General features: G+C 40.0%; 2 protein-coding genes across 2 annotated transcripts in view; both read left to right on the plus strand.

Moving 5' to 3' along the window:
* LOC102801096 (nucleosome-remodeling factor subunit BPTF-like) overlaps positions 1-19771 on the plus strand; it is an 83018-nt gene that overhangs the window by 33280 nt on the left and 29967 nt on the right. The window contains exons 5-7 of the mRNA XM_085502602.1: positions 5288-7213; positions 8373-8523; positions 9202-9325. Of these exons, the coding sequence (XP_085358728.1) occupies positions 5288-7213; positions 8373-8523; positions 9202-9325 (2201 nt within the window). The remainder of the gene's footprint in view (positions 1-5287; positions 7214-8372; positions 8524-9201; positions 9326-19771) is intronic.
* LOC144357986 (uncharacterized) lies at positions 13995-19642 on the plus strand. The gene is made up of 5 exons (XM_085502626.1): positions 13995-14280; positions 14732-14809; positions 15039-15110; positions 18068-18109; positions 18244-19642. Exons 1-5 carry the CDS (start codon positions 14031-14033, stop codon positions 19272-19274), a joined length of 1473 nt encoding a protein of 490 aa, XP_085358752.1. The 5' UTR covers positions 13995-14030; the 3' UTR covers positions 19275-19642.

A 19771-nucleotide genomic window follows, 5' to 3' on the forward strand; every position in this document is an offset into this window, starting at 1 on the left:
CTCAGGCTAGTGGCAACAGGTCTCCTCGGGAACCTCAGACATGTAACACCAACAGGGACTCTGGTAGCAAAGACTCCGTTTTGGGGCAGGGCGTTCGGGTAAGGACATACATTGTAACACACACACACACCCCCAGCTTTCAACCAGCCAGGGTTCACCGCGCGGTACCGAACTGATTAATTTACCTTCAAGTCCGAGCTCCCCTGTGGGTTTCGACACGCTTCTCGTCAACCCACAGGCGTTCCCACAGGCGTTCCCAGAGGGAACCGACCCTGTCATGAGACGCACTCTCGAACACACTCTCGCTCACATATTTAGGTTGATCCTAAAGCAGCCGCTTACGGTCGCTTCTATGCTGATGGGATCACAGGCGCCGGGATCCAGATCGACCCCATCCGCACGTCTCCCCTGGTCCAGCTGAGCACTGAGCGTAGGGGACGGCACGCAGACGGTGTTGAGGGGCAGTCGTTGGTCAGCCGCGGAGGAGGTAGCGCCGAAAGCCTCGGGCTGGGGTAATCTTTTGCATAACTCCTTTCGCTGGACTAAACGCTACCCCATCGGGTCAATCTCGGATTCGGACCCCAATTCGTGGGACAAAACCAGAAGACCCCGACCGGACCCCAAAGCTCCTTCCCCGGACCCCGGCACCACAAACTTCTGTTTTGCTAGCCGGGTGAAGGGGGACAGCCGGGTGAAGGGGGACAGTCGCGTTCCATGGTCATTCTCATCGACCCATTCTGAGACTATCCAACATGCCCTGAGGGCAGAGTTACAACCCATCAATTTCCTTGAATTCGTGGGCGCCACACTGGAGCGCATTCTTATGCGCTCCCAGGACTCCGAGCCCTCAGACGCAGGACTCCTAGACTCCTAGACAAGGCGACACAGTTAATGGTAGGCCACCGCACGGCTATGTGCGATATCCTCCAGTTTCATATGGCTCTCTTGGCCGGGGCTACTACTGTGCAGCGGGACGCGGTTTTAGACGCGTGTGTTTTCGCCGGCGAACTGAGTCAGAGGGTACACCACCACCTCAGTTACGCAGACTGGAGATCCTCCACCCTCTTTGCGAGTACAGTCGCAGAGCTTCGGGGTGCAACAAACCAAATGGTTCAAGTCGAATCCGCTAGCCAGTTGGCCACTGCCAAGGGTAAACGAAACACGCCCCAAGCACAGAAAGCACAATGCCCTAAGACTAGCTCCACAAAACAGAGTCAGCCATGAGGCAAGCGCTCGCACCCATCCGCGGGAGGGAAGGGTAGCGGCGCGCCCCCGGGAAAGAGAGGACCAGATGGTGGCTCCTCCTCGGGTGGTCATCAACCCCAGCAGCGGGTTAAGCATGTTTGACGCTTACCTCTGTGACAGAAAGGGCGCCATACACAGAATAGTTCAGCCGGCACTAAGTCCGGGCTTCTACTCAAATGTATTCGTAGTACCAAAATCTACAGGCGACTGGCATCCGGTTCTGGACCTAAACAGACTAAACCAGTATATGCTTCTCGATCGGTTCCGCATGGAGACACCATCCAGTGTCCTACTCTCCATCCACTGGCTCGACTGGCTAGCCTCTTATGCGACGCTTACCTGCACATACCGATGCTACCAGCGAGTTGCCCTCTCCTTCGATTCGCCCATCTGGGCCAAGTATTCGAATTTCGGGTGCTCCCCTTCGGGTTATCCACAGCGCCCTACGTGTTCACCAGAGTGATGAATCAGGTAGTACTGCTGCTCCACCAAATGTCGGTACACGTCAATCCGTACCTAGACGACTGGTTGATACACAACCCAGACAAGGGGTTATTAGCCAGACATGTAAGGCTTACACAGGATTTACTTCACCAGTTGGGCTTTTTAGTAAATCACAAAAAGTCCCATCCCGACCCGACTCAACAGTTGGTGTTTCTGGGCATGGAGTTCCACACCGAAGTAGGCCTGGTTCGCCCATCTTAAGCGTGTTGCCTAGCGCTAAGCAACCTAGCAGAACGCCAAGTCAGCGTTCCTTCAGTGTCTCTCCGAGAACTAATGCGGCTCATCGGAATGATGACCTCCGTTCGAACGGTAGTTCCCCAGGCCACACTACGCAGCTGCCCGGTCCAACGCTTGTTATTGGAACACCGAGCTCACCTACGGGAACTAAACAGGCGACTATTGATCCCGGACCAAGTAAAGGAAACCCTGTACCGGAGGTCGTCACTGACCAACCTCAGACAAGGGGTCCCCTTGGACCTACTAGTCACAACTATGACTCTGGTAACAGACGCCTCCCTCCAAGGGTGGGGAGCGCATCTATTGGACAAACAAGCCCAAGGAATATGGCCCCCGCAGTGGGTTCGAGACCACCATATCAACTGTCTCGAGCTGAAAGCAGTGCACCTGCCACTTTCACGCTTTCTGCCCGAAATTCGAGACCACAGAGTCCTGCTCCACACAGACAACACAGCGGTGGTCTTCTACATCAACAAGGAGGGGGGGACGCGTTCCCCATCATTGTTGGCCCTAGCAAAGCAAATTCTCCTTTGGTGCCTGGAATACAATGTGGAGCTAACCGCACACCACCTTCCAGGGGTGAGAAACGGTCTGGCAGACGCCGTTTCAAGGTGCCTTCGTCTCCAGAACACTGAGTGGCAGATCCCCCAGTGGCTTGCCTCCAGGCTGTTTCGGCTGTGGGACGGTCCAAAGATAGACCTGTTCGCCGCATCCCAGAACGCCAAGCTCCCGCCGTGCGTAACACTCCTGCCGACACCAGGAGCATGGGCCGTGGATGCCTTATCGATCCCCTGGTCCCACATGGATGCGTACGGCTTTCCTCCCTTCCCGCTAATTCACCGGGTACTGGAGAAACTTCGACAGGAGCCCACCTGCATACTAACTCTGGTGGCGCCCAATTGGCCGACCAAGGCCTGGTTTTCGCTCCAGCTGGAAATGATAGTCGAAACACCGGTAGTACTGCCGGACATACCGAACTTGCTGTCCCAACCGGACGGCACACTACCAACAAGCCCAGCAGTGTACCACTTACACGCATGGAGGCTCTCAGTAGACTCGCGCAGACGAAAGGTCTATCTAAACGGGCTGCCAATGTCCTGGATGAACAGGGATTCCACCAACCCTGCCTACGACTCGAAATGGCGAGCATACACCAGTTGGTGTAGTGGAAGGGAGATTGATCTAGCCATCCTTCTATCGGCCAGGTAGCAGACTTCTTTGTCCACTTGTTTGACGAAGTGGATCTGTCCTACTCAGCAAACGTTGGCTACAGGTGAGCCTTGTCCCTCGCCATAGAAAGCTCTTTGGGGTCAAGTCTAGCCAATTGTCCCATTATTAGGAGACTGTTTACTGCTTTCCATAATCAGAGGCCAAGGGCCCGTTCAAGGGAACCGCCCATGTGGGACCTGTCGGTTGTTTTATCAGCCGTAAGCAGACCTCCCTTTGAGCCCCTCGTTTCAGCACCACTCAAGTTTTTGACGTGGAAAACAGTCTTCCTACTGGCCCTCGCCTCAGGTAGGTGCTGGTCAGAGCTAGACGCACTGTCCTTCGCGGACGGTTGTGCCGCCTTTATGGACGATCAAGTTGTACTGAAGACACGAATCATGTTTCTCGCCAAGAACCAAATCCCAGGACACGATTTTCTTCCGATTGTCATCCCCTGGCTGTCAAATATTGTCGGTCCGGAGGATCAGGAGGAATTGCTTCTCTGCCCGGTCCGAGCACTGAGTTGCTACGAGAACCGTACCAGGTTTTCCAGACGGGGAACCAAACACATGTTTTTGTGTTACGGCCCTGGCAAACAGGATAAGCCGGCTTCCCCGACTTCCATCTCCAGGTGGATTACTGCAACTGTACTGGAGGTCTATAATACACTATCCTCCTCAACACAGTCCTTGCAGAGACACCAAGTACGAGCGCATGAGGTTCATGCGATTGCTAACTCACTAGCGCTGGCGTCAGGCGCCCCCCTCGAACATATTCTGAGGGCAGGCTTCTGGAGAACGCAGACCGTCTTCATCAACTACTACCTAAGAGACACTCAATCTATTGAGCAGGGTCTCTTCAGGTTAGGCCCTGTCGCAGCGGGACAGGTTTTGTTTACTGACCCAGCCCGAAGCATTGGCTTCTTGCTTCGGGGACAGCACAGACAAGGTAAGACACCACCCTTCTTGTGTCATAACTTAGGTTTTTGAGTTTGTTTTCATCCCGGACTGGGAAAAGACTTTCATCATTCTTTTTTTCTGTTTGCTCGGAAAAACCCGCCACCTATCGGTGTCTGACGATGCCTACAGTTCAAAATAGTCATTTTGACTGACCGGAGTCTATGGTGGGTAATTGAACGTAGTGAATTTAGGCGAGGGTTCTCCGAACCCGCCTATTCACATAGTTCATACCCCCATAGACTCTGGGTCCCCCCCCCAACCTCCCCACTATTTCCGTCGCATTTGTCTAAGTCCTCGAGGCGGAGAGAAAGGCGCTGCCATGTGGCCTCGGTCATGTGGGTTCGTGACGTAAGGGGTAAAAGAATCTTGAAGTCATGGGGCTTCCTCTGACCTAGATTCTATCTCTCCGTCACCGGCAGAATCGTTGATTAATGCCTACAGTTCAAAATAGTCATTTTGACTGACCGGAGTCTATGGTGGGTATGAACTATGTGAATAGGCGGGTTTGGAGAACCCTCGCCTAATTTCACTTTTCAGATCGTATTCAAAATGGCTGACTTGTGGCCATTTTATTTTAATGAATGGGCTTCTAGACCCATATCTCTGACTTGCTTTGACTGATTATGTTCAAATTTTTAATATTCATTATACATCATATCATATATATACAGATATATTGGTTTGACGATCCTATTCAAAGTGGCCGAATGTTGGCCATTTTTGTGCTAAAAAATTCATCAAATATCAAGCATTTCTTATAACATACATTAGACATTACGGGTTCCTGATGCACGTCCTTTTGTTTTTCAGATTGAATTCAAAATGACTGACTGGCGGCCATTTTGTTTTAATGATTGGGCTTCTAGAGCCATATCTCTGACATGCTTTGACTGATTATGTTCAAATTTTATATATTCGTTATACATCATGTTATAGATATATACATGTATGGCTGATTTTGTTTTAATTAATGCTGTTCCAGGGCAATATCCCTCAATAAGTACTCGTTTGACGATCAGATACAAATGTCAATCATAATAATATTCCAGCTATATTACTAGAAACAAAACTATATATCTTAAATTTGATAACTAACAGGGACTGTGCCATGCATGGCTTGTTTCCTTTTATTGTAGTCATTAAAGCTAAAGAAGTGGACAAACTTAATTTCAAGACTCCAATGTCAAAAGAGAAAAATGAAACTGACGATAAAGAAGATCATCCTGATAAGATAGTAGAATGTACGGGTGAGCCAATGGAAACACAACCATCAACTAATGTGGAATGTAATGTCAATCACATAAAATCAATCTCTCTTACAAAGAAGGAAAAGAAAACGTGTGAAGAGCTGAAAATTGATGAGGATGTAATTAATGTGAGCAAGGCACTAGCGGAACATACACACTACAAAAAGATTGTGAAGCGGTCTCGACTAGATGGTTTTCTTGACCGTCGACAAAAACAATTTGCTGTTGAAATGAAAGAATATGACGAGAAGATGAAAAAGTACTTGGCATACAAGAAAGCATTGGAAGAAAAAAAGAATTTAGAGGAACGCATTTTAATGGATAAAAAAAATCCTCCTTTGAATAAAGTTTTGCCAGTTATCAAAAAGGAATTAGATGACACTGCATTCACAAGATTGAAAAGCCAGAAAGTCAATGTACTTCTGAATGGGGAAAATGCAGATGATATGAAAACATTTACAAGATGTTACTCGCCGTTATGTGTTAAACTGATTTCAAATAGAAATGATTATGTGTGTTATTCCACACAGTGTACTGGTAATCAGGGTTTACAGTCAAAGCATCTTTCAAAGGCCAGTCTCAATAACAAGGAAGATATGATTAAAACTGCCATTAATTCCTGTGTTGTGTCAACTAGCAATACCAGTATCATTCCAACTAGTAATGTATTAAGTATAGCACAGTCACCATCTAGTGTTAACTCTCAGCCAGTCACATCGACTACATCACTGTCTCCGCTCACTCAGGTCCCTAAATTGATTACTGGTACTCTTGCCAGTCCTAAAAATATTCTACCAAACACAACAAACTCAGCAGCTGACAATGTAACGTCATCATTAGTACTTCCACCCATTCCGAAGCCGAATTTAAATATTGTAGTTCCATCCAGTGTGTCAAAATCATCGGATTGTGGTCCTACCATCATAAGTGGATTGAACACTAGTCTGGGCAGTCGGGCTATTGTATCATCTGCCACTGTCCAAACGTCCAGTACTATACCGTTCACCACCTCTCTTGCGTTTACTAACTCCAAGTCTGGTCTGCAAACGATAACCACTCTACAGCATGGTACAATGGTTCAGACAACTCAAAACAAACAAACTGTAACACCATCTGACTTGAATATAAAGTCTGTATCAATAGGTACCACTAATAGTCCTAGCTTGATACCCAGTGTAACTAGCAGTATTAATCCCAATAAACCAACCCTAGTTACCTCACAAAACACTGTGGTCAGTAGTGCAATGGCTTCTTTGCTCAAGTCAATCAGTACCTCACTTATATCAGTTGATTGTCCTAAAGAATACACATCTGCAGGTAAAATTTACCTTGCAAAGTTTATGCGTGCCAGAAAATCCACCAAAAAATTGGCCAAGCCACTGCCAACGTGTTGTAAATTTACTGCAAAGAGTGGGTTGAAAAGCATATTTGTACTACGTCCTGAAGAGTTGAGAAAGATCAGTCGCCGGGGAGGGAAATATGAGGTACCATCCTTCAACTATAATGCAAAAACTACTAACGTAAACTGGAACTATCCAGCACCAAGGTGTAGATTTAAAACTGCATGGAGATACAGGGTACAGACATTAAGGTCATTATCAGCGGCAGGGTTGTTACTTCGTATAGTGTGGGCATGTGTACGATGGGACGACTTAGCAGTAAAGCCACCATTTGGCGGAAATAATACCGTGACCACAGAAGATGATATCACTACAACTGAAATAGTTAAGAAACGAGATGTGCCACCAGACCACCTGAGATCAGAATATCTTGTACGAAAAATTGTCTGCCCCCTTGGGGGTATTATGAAAGAAGGTGAGTTGAATAAAAGTCAGTTTGGTTTTGATCTGAACAGTACATGTGCATGTTGTTGATGTGTGAATCAAGACTGCTAAATCTGCACAGCAAAAGCAGAGGATTGAATTAGGAATAATGTTCATCCCTGGAAATTTGCATAATCTCATATTTGGTACATACAAATTAAAAGTGAATAAATTGATGATGATCATTACAGGCATTTTTTTTTTACCTTGAAAATTCAAAGTGCTCTGAAATGCACATTTTTTCATATTAACAAATAATATAAAAGTACATCACAAACAATAGTGGTAGGTGGCACAGTATTGGTATTTATAAATATGCAATGAATGTACGGGCTTATAATAATAGATTAAGAATTACAGCCTACAATGAAGTAAATTCTTGGTATTTGCCAGCAGTTGTGGTTGCCTTTTTTTAACTACTTTTTAATTATTTTTCAATTCTCATAAGAAGCCATTAAAACTAATATGAAAAGAACGGTTTCTGAAATATTTTTGCTTGTATATGTGCCATTTTCTAAGTAAAATACAGTAATTCATAATGAAATTATCTCTATTAAGTGGTATTAATCCAAACATTACATTTTTACAAGATAATGGTTTATAATCCGATATAGCTACCTCATACCAGCGTGTTAAATCACTCCAAAAACAATTTATTATATTACACTGGAATAGGAAGTGACATAATGTGTACACCTTGTCACAATCATTACATAAATCAGAATCTATTATACCCCATTTATGTAACCTAGTCTTACATGGAAAGATTCTATGGAGTATTTTATATTGAAAAGCCTGAAGTTTAGTTTCACTGGTAATATTAAATGACATATTAAAATATTGTACCCACTGATCATTTTGAATGTCCTCAAAGATTAACTGCAATTATAGCTGGCACTTCAAGAGTATTCATACTGTGCTGCTAGTATTGTTCCATGGTGTTGCATATTATGATCTATTTCATGCAGTGTAGCACATTGACTTCTGTTATGCAAATTTTTTGTTCACATAACTTTATTATACATTGTAAAATTCCAGATCCTGAAATTATTTGTTATCTTGTGTATGATTATATATCTTCAGTTAATTATGCAGATTTGTTCTATTCATGTTTTGTACACTGATTAAATTTCATTTGCCATATTTTCCAGAGGAATATAAACCACAGCGTAAAGGTCTAAGATCAAGTTCAAGAACACCCAAGACTCAGGAAGAGAAAAAACCAAGAGGACCACAAGTTCTTGAAACATGGACACCAGAAGAAGACATGGAACTGTGGGAAATCAGACAGTTTGCTGAAAAGTGAGTTGCCTTCCTACCCATTTCAGTCTTTTCAAAAACCTAAAATAGTATAAAGTTAATGGGAATTACTGGTTCATAATGGAGGAAGCTGTATTGTTCATTAGAATGATCAACATAGTTTTATTTTGAATAAATAATAACATTTTGGTGAAAATGGTTTGTATACTTCTCTGTCACTTCTTCACATTGGCTACTGGGGTAGATCCAAAATTGTGTATGGAAAACATTATATACAAGGGTTTATTTTGTAAAAGATAAGAAGTTGAATTGATTGATGTGTGCTGCATCCACCTCACTCAACTAATTAGCATTTCATTGCATCAATATTATGTCAAAATTATAAATAAAAGTTTCATAAATCAAAACTTCAAATCACTCTGGTTAACTTTAACATTTTTGAAAGCCATTCTTAATTTGATAATTGCATAAACCTTCTGATTGGTTAAACAGTGACTACAGAGTCATGTGACAACTATATTAGGTCATTTTAACCTGGCTCTTGAAATTAATGTGTCGGTGACTTTCACAAAATGTTGTCTTCATGAATGGCATAAACTCATCAAATTGTGAAAATAAAGCGGTTTACAGTGAGTTATTATAATTCATTTCAATATGCTATGAACAACCTTATCGGTATATAATACTTTTGTTAATGTCAAGCTCTCTTCGTGTTTGTAGAATGGAAAAGCAGCAACAGGTTGCACGAGAAAAAATCGCCAAACAGGAAGCCGATAAAAAGGTACAGGAAGTGAAAGATCAGTTTGAGATGCAGTTAAAACTACAGCGACAAGCTATGCAGCAGGTATTTATTCATGGCTAACACCTGTTTCCATGCAATGCATCTCACATCTTGGTGATATTGATCTAACTGACTAGTAGCAGTTTTTTATTAGTCCCCGTTCAGGCGCAGCCTGAAAAGGGGACTTTATAATTCAGGTTTTGTCAAATGACCTTTTTCCGTTTTCCATTTCCCGTCTCCAACATTTTCTCAGAAATTCCACAGTATGTATCAGTGAAACTTGGCAGGTTGATGAACAAGTGTCTTCCGAGTATGCACGTAATTTTTTGGCCAAATCTGAAAATCCCAAGTGGGTCTTTTTCATGATTTTCATCAAAAATTACCTCTCCCGGCAGCATTGACAGAACGTCTGCGCATGCTCCGAATAAATTAATTACTGTAAAATACTTTATTTTTTTCGCTTGCAACATTTTTTTGCTATTTTCGCTGAAAGAATGTTTCAGTTAAAATAAAATCCAGCGAATATACCCTTTTTTAGCTCCGTCGTCGTCGTCCGTGTCAATGTTTTACTTTTACTTACAATGTTATATTTTGGTGAATATTTTTGTCATTTTTGGTAAAAAGTGATATTTTCGACTTCTTGTTAAAAACCGCAAGTCCGATTGCTTTGATATTACATATATAGGTACTACATGTGGACCTCTCTCAGATTTGTTCATTTTGTGATGATATCTTCAATTCTCTAATTTTGGTGAATATTTTTGTCATTTTTGGTAAAAAGTGATATTTTCGACTTCTTGTTGAAAACTGCAAGTCCAATTGCTTTGATACTACATATATAGGTACTACATGTGGATCTCTCTCAGATTTGTTCATTTCGTGATGATATCTTCAATTCTCTAATTTTGGTGAATATTTTTGTAATTTTGGGTAAAAAGTGATATTTTCGACTTCTTCTTAAAAACCAAAAGTTCAATTGCTTTGATATTACATATATAGATACTGCATGTCGACCTTTCTCACATTTTTTCATTTCGTGATGATATCTTCAATTCTCTAATTTTGGTGAATATTTTTGTCATTTTTGGTAGAAAGTGATATTTTCGACTTCTTGTTGAAAACTGTAAGTCCGATTGCTTTGATACTATTCATATTGTTCATTTTCGAATGATGTCTTCAGTTCTTTAATTGAAATGTGCATTGCTAACAGCGGAGCTATCTCAGCCGACAGGCTGCTAGTTCTATATTTTACAGTCAACTTGTCAAAAATCAATGAAAACACCCAGAAAAAGTCTTTTCAGCGAATGATAATTCCAGCTGAAATAAAATATTTTACAGTAGATTAGATCTGTGAGTAACGCTGCTGTTATTATGGCACATAATTTCTTCATTGCGTGCAATTTATTATAGTACTGTTTATACATGTATTCTGTTCGGCTCAGTGGTCTCATTCACTATAGTTACTAGAAGAACTAGTAACCTTATTTGATTTCAAGAACTTTAAGAAGGCGGCATAAGAGACGTGTTTGCAAAGGTAAGTTCTCCAGTTTCAGCAAAATTGTATATTGGGGTACAATTGGTGTACATTCCGTGACGTACAGACGTGAATATTATGATGATTGCCAGCTTTATATTCTTGTGAAAAGCCAAAAACGCAAACAATTGTCTCCAATCTACAAAACTAGTTCGTAAATTGTATATCCTATCAAATTATTGTACACGAACGATTAATTCATGGGGACATAGTTTTCAAGTAAATCGTTATCCGATCTTTTGCTTGTGTTGCGATTTCCGAAATATCCACAACTCGTGGGGGGGGGGGGGGTGTCCCTGTGTCGATCAACTTATTCATTATATAATAGTAGGTTGCCTATGATTATATTCATATTTTTTTATGTTGTGAACATTAAACTGTTAGTTGTAATGAAGATTTTGTCGATCTTGTGCGATTTAACATGGCCGATGTACAGTGACAACACGTGTATGGACGGTCGGTCGAATAGTCTGCAATGGACTAGTTTTTTTAAAAATATTTTAGATATTTCATTCACTCCTGACGCCTAAAAGAGTCTAATTTATATTTTACCGTAGTCATTGACACCTATTGTGAATAGCCCGAATGGGTAAGCTTCATTTCGACAATGAGCTGTTATTTCTGTGAACAATGTTAAATTATTCTTTGAATGCTCAAGTTTATTTTTTGAAAACAACTAATTTTTTGATTTAAAAAAAAATCATGTCGTTTTCCCTGTCAAAATCAAAGCATTCGATTCAAAGCGTTCTTGCTAGAACATCGGTAAATCTACTACCGTGTTGCGTTCACCACGAGGTCACTGAACCAACATTAGCATGATTAAATGAGGCACGTGTAAATGAAAACATGGCAGATATCGTATCGCATCGAGCATTTACATTCGATCGAAATCATTCGTTTACGATGAAACTAAGTTGAATATTGCTTCCAATTTATAAAAATTCAACGAATTAAATTTGTGTGCGTTATTATTATCATTACTGAATAATAATCAACAATTGTAATACTTCGAAAACAAGTAAGTTATTCACTTGCGAAACACAGAATGACCAGATTGTGCTATCGTGACCATTTCCTTCCGGTACTAACCACTAAGCAATGTATTTGTGTTTGTATTTATTCAAAAGTTCTTTTAGAACATACTTATACTTAAAAATAATGCATATTCCATTATGTGAATTTTTTGGGGGGATTCAATTCCAACATTTCGCTATGCCTATGAACCAAAGGTCTTTCACTCTTCTCTGAGTGTGACACCGAAACCAGAGGTTTTATGGTGTATAAACTGACACTAAATGAAAAGGCTGTTGAACCTTATTCAAGTACATGTTATTATGTATTTCATTATGAAAACTGACTAAATTAAATGTGATCTTATTTTTAATTGTTTGAACAGAATTATGATTTATATCTGTAATGACATTTTCATCCAATATTAATTGTGCAATTGTTAAAATGCCTACCTACACATTTATTGTTTGTGTCTCTGTTGCTTGATTAAAATTCAAAAAAAAAAAGATGTAGCCCCTTCCTGTTACCTGTTTCCAACGTCTTCCAAAGTAAAACTGGCGAAGCCATGTAATTGCCATGCAATCATCAACTGTGGGAAAACTTGCATGTTATTGAAAATCTTCATTTTGTTGTCTGTGAATTAATATAATATTTGAAATGGCGTAATGGTGCAAAATATTCTCAAACAATCGGTCTTCTGGTGGCACTACACTGCGCAATTATGCACAGTCAGTATCCCAATGCCTAAGTGATGATGGTGGTTGAAATGGAAAACTGAATACAAAAATCCAGTAACATCTCAAACAAATTTCCGTCTGCTGTGAATGCATGTTTCGTTGCATCAAATAAATAACCCAATTTTATGATAGAAACTTGCGATCTTGTGCCATACAGGGTCAAGTGATTGAGCAATAACAAATGTGATTTCATGTATTAGGTCATTGAATGTATCCAAAAACATGGTACCAATGATCTGAAATTTCAGGAGTGCTCGCTGAAGGTTTATCAATCCTGCATATTGTCTTGTTCTTTTTCAATCCTGCATTTCAGTTACTAGAATTTATACTAAAAAAATAGTTTCTGTTTTTCTTCTAATAATTGGGCCACTTTCAAAAACAAATATTTTTCCATGGTCGAAATGCAAGAAGAATACAAAACTACTGTGATTGCATAGCGATACCTGTAGGGCCATTGTCAATTAGTTCACCTGATCAACACAGCATTATACATAGAGCTGATATTGAATCACGGGGAGTAAAATCTTGTGATACTAATCTCTAGAACCACTCAGATTGGTACATATGTCTGATGAACCCACATGTGTATATCTTTGACTATACTCATTTTAAACTACTTTTTTTTTACAGTGGTGCTGTGAACTGCTTCAATTTCGCAAGGCAATTTTTTCTGGGTTCCTACAACATGGAGTGTCAGGGACTTTATTGAAATTTCATAGAATCCTGAATATATCTAGAAGTGAAAATTAAATGGTTTACAGTATTTTATACCCATTAATAATGATTGAAATGCAATAATATCACTGCACTAAAAAGACTTCAAACAATTATTGTTACTTCTCCATTGAAGGTTATGAGCATACCAAACTTTACTGGCTTCCTTAATTATTACATGTACTTGCTCTGAAAACATAGCTTTTACAATTGTTTAAATTAACAGATGTTGTTCTATGTACAATGAATACATTTTAAATAATAAACCTTACTGTATTAATAACAAATTGTATTTGACAACATGAGAATGATTCTGATGCCCAGTGGTGATGTTGAAACAAACCCAGGTCCTGGTAATATACTAAGACATGATTAACAAAGAAGTCATGTACATCAAGGTTCATTCAGATTTATGAATGCAATTTCTTGAGCAAGTATACATGTATGACAAATAGTTTTGTTGCACTTGTGTACTCTGAGATTCTGAACATGGGTCAGTGGAAGTTTTTAGTTGTCAGTACAAAACTAGATTATGGCACAGTCCCTCTATCACCGGTCTCGAAACGACCACTGTCCTATTGTCCTATTGCGCGTAGCGGGTAAATAAACCATTGACACCTATACGTAATCCACAGTTGACGCAACTTGTCAGGGGTCATCTTCAAGTTGACCCGCATATCATTTCCATTAATGATTTACCCGACGTGCTTTGCGAAAGAAGATTGTGCGGTTGCGCAGAAGTTTTCAGAACCAGAATCAAAACATTGGCAGCATGTCGTGGAAGTACGGAAATGATTTTGTAGGCTTCGAGGAGGAAGATATCGATTGGGATTTTGTGATGGGACAGGAAGACTTCCCCCCCTGTAATGCTACCGATGTTCCAGACGATATAAAAGTACATGTACGCGAACCTGCTAAACGGAGAAATCTCGTCTACGTCTGTCCGACTTGCGACAAGCAGTACAAAAGTTTAAGTGGCTTCAAGGGGCACATGAAAAATGTTCACGATACAAACGTCAAAGGTATGTCCATTACTATTGCTGTATGATCGAGAGGAATTAGTAAATGTTTGGTCTAAGTGTTGTTCGCAATTTTATTTTTTTATTTTTAGCACAGTTGCATCGGGAGTTGATTATTAGTTGTCTGAGATTGCATGTACTTCCGTTTCACAGTGCTCCCGTGACAGTATCTTGGGCAAAGAGGTGGCAATACATTCGAGTACAATAATTATACGAAAAAGATCTTATTACTTTTTATTTGGGTCGACAGACTCGCCGTGAATAAATCTAGCTGGGCAGACATAATAACAGGAAGTCGACAACATTGCCGACTGTCGCCTCTTGTGAAAGTGTGAATGAGTATTTTTGACCGGAAATCACCATGATGTCTTGACGGAGCAAGTTTAATGCAAACCCCTAATACTGTTATGAAAATTGTTTGTATGCTTCATGGTCGTATTTAATTTGTTTGCAGCTTCTGAACACAAACAAACTTTACCAGACAATACCACATCTGAGGAGAGCAGCTCCAATCAAGACACCAGTACATCCGGTAGATATTTTCTATTATGAATATGATTTTAATTTAAAACATGGGGCAACACTTTAATGTGTTTACAAAATGTACTTCTATAATATCAAGGTGACAACATGTTCTGCCATTCCCATTTTCTTGCAGCTAAGTGCATGTGAATTTAAATTCTCTGTGGTATGAAAATATGAATGAATATATTTATAATTTATCTATGACATACTTCATGGTTATGTTACATTGTTTTCAGTTCCTGAACACAAACAAACTGGCAATATTCAATCTGTGAAAAGCAGCTCCAGTGGAGACACCAGCAGATCAGGTAGACAACTTTTTATTAGTCCCCGTTCGGACGCAGTCCGAAAGTGGGGACTTATGTTTTGCCCTGTGTGCGTCCGTGCGTCCGTGATCACCTGTATCTCGAACATGCATGGACCGATTAAGTTCAAACTTCACTCATACATCACACATTATATGGGACATATGCACATGCATTTTTTTCATGATCCGATTAACGATAGCCGAATAGCGGCCATTTTAAGGCCGAAAATGCATCAAAATCGCACATTTTCACCATTCCGGACCCGGATCTCAGTTATGCATGGACGGATTTTGTTCAAATTTGGTACATACATTAAACATAATAGGACCTTGATGCACGTCATTTTATTTTTTGGATCGGGTTCGAAATGGCCGACTGGCGGCCATTTTGTTTTAAAGAATTCAGTTCTGGATCCGTATCTGAGACATGCTTGGATTGATCGAGTTCAAACTTCACACACACAAGATACATCATGTCACAAATATGTATGTGCATTTGTTTCATGATCTCATTAACGATAGCCAAATGGCAGCCGCTTTAAGGCCGAAAATGCATTGAAATCGCACATTTTCACCATTCCGGACCCGGATCTCAGTTATGCATGGACGGATTTCATTCAAATTTGGTACATACATTAAACATAATAGGACCTTGATGCACGTCATTTTTTTTTTCGAATCAAGTTCGAAATGGCCGACTGGCGGCCATTTTGTTTTAAAGAATTCAGTTCTGGATCCGTATCTGAGACATGCTTGGATTGATCGAGTTCAAACTTCACACACACAAGATACATCATGTCACAAATATGTATGTGCATTTGTTTCATGATCTCATTAACGATAGCCAAATGGCAGCCGCTTTAAGGCCGAAAATGCATTGAAATCGCACATTTTCACCATTCCGGACCCGGATCTCAGTTATGCATGGACGGATTTCATTCAAATTTGGTACATACATTAAACATAATAGGACCTTGATGCACGTCATTTTTTTTTTCGAATCAAGTTCGAAATAGCCGACTGGCGGCCATTTTGTTTTAAAGAATTCAGTTCTGGATCCGTATCCGAGACATGTCTGGATTGATCAAGTTCAAACTTCACACACACAAGGTACATCATGTCACAAATATGTATGTGCATTTGTTTCATGATCTCATTAACGATAGCCAAATGGCAGCCGCTTTAAGGCCGAAAATGCATTGAAATCGCACATTTTCACCATTCCGGACCCGGATCTCAGTTATGCATGGACGGATTTCATTCAAATTTGGTACATACATTAAACATAATAGGACCTTGATGCACGTCATTTTTTTTTTCGAATCAAGTTCGAAATAGCCGACTGGCGGCCATTTTGTTTTAAAGAATTCAGTTCTGGATCCGTATCCGAGACATGTCTGGATTGATCAAGTTCAAACTTCACACACACAAGGTACATCATGTCACAAATATGTATGTGCATTTGTTTCATGATCTCATTAACGATAGCCAAATGGGGGCCGCTTTAAGGCCGAAAATGCATTGAAATCGCACATTTTCACCATTCCGGACCCATATCTCAGTTATGCATGGATGGATTTTGTTCAAATTTGGTACATACATTAAACATAATAGGACCTTGATGCACGTCATTTTTTTTTTTCGGATCAAGTTCGAAATAGCCGACTGGCGGCCATTTTGTTTTAAAGAATTCAGTTCTGGATCCGTATCCGAGACATGTCTGGATTGATCAAGTTCAAACTTCACACACACAAGGTACATCATGTCACAAATATGTATGTGCATTTGTTTCATGATCTCATTAACGATAGCCAAATGGGGGCCGCTTTAAGGCCGAAAATGCATTGAAATCGCACATTTTCACCATTCCGGACCCATATCTCAGTTATGCATGGATGGATTTTGTTCAAATTTGGTACATACATTAAACATAATAGGACCTTGATGCACGTCATTTTTTTTTTTCGGATCAAGTTCGAAATAGCCGACTGGCGGCCATTTTGTTTTAAAGAATTCAGTTCTGGATCCGTATCCGAGACATGTCTGGATTGATCAAGTTCAAACTTCACACACACAAGGTACATCATGTCACAAATATGTATGTGCATTTGTTTCATGATCTCATTAACGATAGCCAAATGGGGGCCGCTTTAAGGCCGCTTTAAGGCCGAAAATGCATTGAAATCGCAGATTTTCACCATTCCGGACCCATATCTCAGTTATGCATGGATGGATTTTGTTCAAATTTGGTACATACATTAAACATAATAGGACCTTGATGCACGTCTTTTTTTTTTTTTTTTCGGATCAAGTTCGAAATGGCCGACTGGCGGCCATTTTGTTAAAGAATTCAGTTCTGGATCCGTATCCAAGACATGTCTGGATTGATCAAGTTCAAACTTCACACACACATGGTACATCATGTCACAAATAGATATGTGCATTTGTTTCATGATCTGCTTAACAATAGCGGAATGATGGCCATTTTAAGGCCGAAAATGCATCAAAATCACGTATTTTCACAATTCCAGAACCGGATCTCAGTCATGCATGGATGGATTTTGTTCAGATTTAGCACAATGTGTTGTACATATGCAGGTGCATTTCGGTCATGATCTGCTTTGAATGTATATGTCACTCAAATATGAACGGAACGGGGACGTGTCATTGACAATGACTTGTTATTTCAGGTTTAATCTCCTTAGAGCCATGTTATAAATTTTTGTGAGATAGGCTCGAAGAAACTTTTTGTGGGCTGGATTATTTTTTTTAGATAAGCTTAATAAATAATTTTTTCAACTCAAATGTACTGAATATGAATTATTACTATCCATCTAGTATCCATGAAGAAAGAGCATTGTAATATCCTAAAATAAAAATATATTTAAAGAGCAATGTTTATTTTGTAGTACTAGTGCCATCGTATATCAAAACTGCTAATTTTGTTTCTATCCATAGATCCACAAAGAAAAGTTAAAGAAAATGTAAAAAGTAAATCAGGTAAATTGAGAGTAAAACTGTTAATTTTGAATCCTCAACACTATTCAAGTACATTTAACTGAATAATGCACAAATTACAAGTATTTCTGTAAAATGCAATTACCATGTGTAATAATTAACTTTTTCTGTTTCAGGTTTTACCAGACCCAGCCCACTGTATAACAAGTTGTTGTTGCAAAGGGACCTAACTGGGTTAATTATAGAGGCCTTACACCAGGTTGCAGAAGACGTAAACCTGAAAGTCAAAAATTCAGTTCATGGACATGCAATAACCACTATCGCAACTACATTGGTTTGCAACTTGCAGTCTAGTGACACTCCCTTGCCGAAGAGTTTAATAGAGCAGTTAACTTCGAAGATCTGGTATTTTTTGTCTCTGGGGGACTCTGAGCGTACATATTCTGCACAGAACGAGATGGTTTGGCATGGTTTTTTTAATATGTGGGTAGATAGAAAAACCACAGATGACCTAATTCATGTATTTATGGATTTTCTGCCCAGTGACACAAATATAGATGAACTGTTCAAAACTGTACGAATATGTATTTTTAACTTAGCAGTGTTGGCAAGAACCCAAAGGGACACCATGGACTACCAGTCTGAAACAGCTGAATCAGCAAGTACAATCGAACTAAGTATTGAGGAAGAGCAGGCACTCAGATATTTTGCTGGTTACTTTCCCTACAACTTAAAGAAAAAATATGTCAGACGTGACAACATCAAATGCCGGGCCTACATTTCAATCCTAGATGATATGAGGGATGACTCTCAAAATGTCTCGGATATTTCAAAGCAGTGGGTTTCTAAACAAGATAGAGGTGGGCTATTTGCTGTCTCTGATGCCAGTTACCTTTTTTTCAAACACGTCGAAATTGTTTGCGCAAAACATCTAAGAACTTGTCAGATTGATGGGTACAATGGAAAAAATATTCAACAACCACTTGTTGGTGACATTTTGTCGAAAAAATGTGTTCACAAAGCGTGGTCCACAATTTCAAGGAAGGCGATCAGTGATGAAGTTGCTGCTACTTTGCTCAACAATGTGGTTCGCCTATATGTTACCATTAGATGTTTTTCTTTTGCCAAAAGCATTGTGGAACTGTACAAGAGTAAAAAAAAGGCACACATCAAAGGTTCCAAGGGTTTGAGGAAGTCACTCACTTAACCTTTTCACCACCAGTTTCCTTTTTATAGTCTCCAATTCATAAGATTTGGACAAAAATAGCCAAATTTTTCGAATAAAATTGACTAGAATTTCCAGAAATATTCAAGAGTACAAGAAAAAATCTTGTGTTGAAAAGGTTAGTGAAGCGATAAGTACTGTTTCCTTCTTGGGATATATGTTTAAATGTCCTTTGTTCCACATGTCCACAACATTTTTTTTTTCAAAATTAATCGCATCAACATTCTTCCTGTATATAAGCAAAGACACCTGGTAATGGCAATGAAAGCACAGAAGCAAAATTAATATTTACAATTTGTGTATTTATTTATAACTTATTTACAACTAACAATAAATACAAAAAACAGCAATATTAGTATGTCTTGTTTTTTTACTATTTACATTGTTATCGAAGAACTAACGCTTCCGTTTGGGAAGAGGAGCATCATCTACTATCTGCTGTAATGGCCTTCTCTTGTGTCTCCCTGTATTGCCTGTGA

Source organism: Saccoglossus kowalevskii, chromosome 8, assembly GCF_978046115.1.
Source record: "Saccoglossus kowalevskii chromosome 8, keSacKowa6.1, whole genome shotgun sequence".
Taxonomy (NCBI): Eukaryota; Metazoa; Hemichordata; class Enteropneusta; family Harrimaniidae; genus Saccoglossus; species Saccoglossus kowalevskii.

Coding starts and splice junctions, on each gene's coding strand:
- LOC144357986 (XM_085502626.1), top strand. CDS start 14,031: ATGTCGTGGAAGTACGGAAATGATTTTGTAGGCTTCGAGGAGGAAGAT. Junction 14,281..14,731: donor TCACGATACAAACGTCAAAG/GTATGTCCATTA, acceptor ATTTGTTTGCAG/CTTCTGAACACAAACAAACT. Junction 15,111..18,067: donor TGGAGACACCAGCAGATCAG/GTAGACAACTTT, acceptor TTCTATCCATAG/ATCCACAAAGAAAAGTTAAA.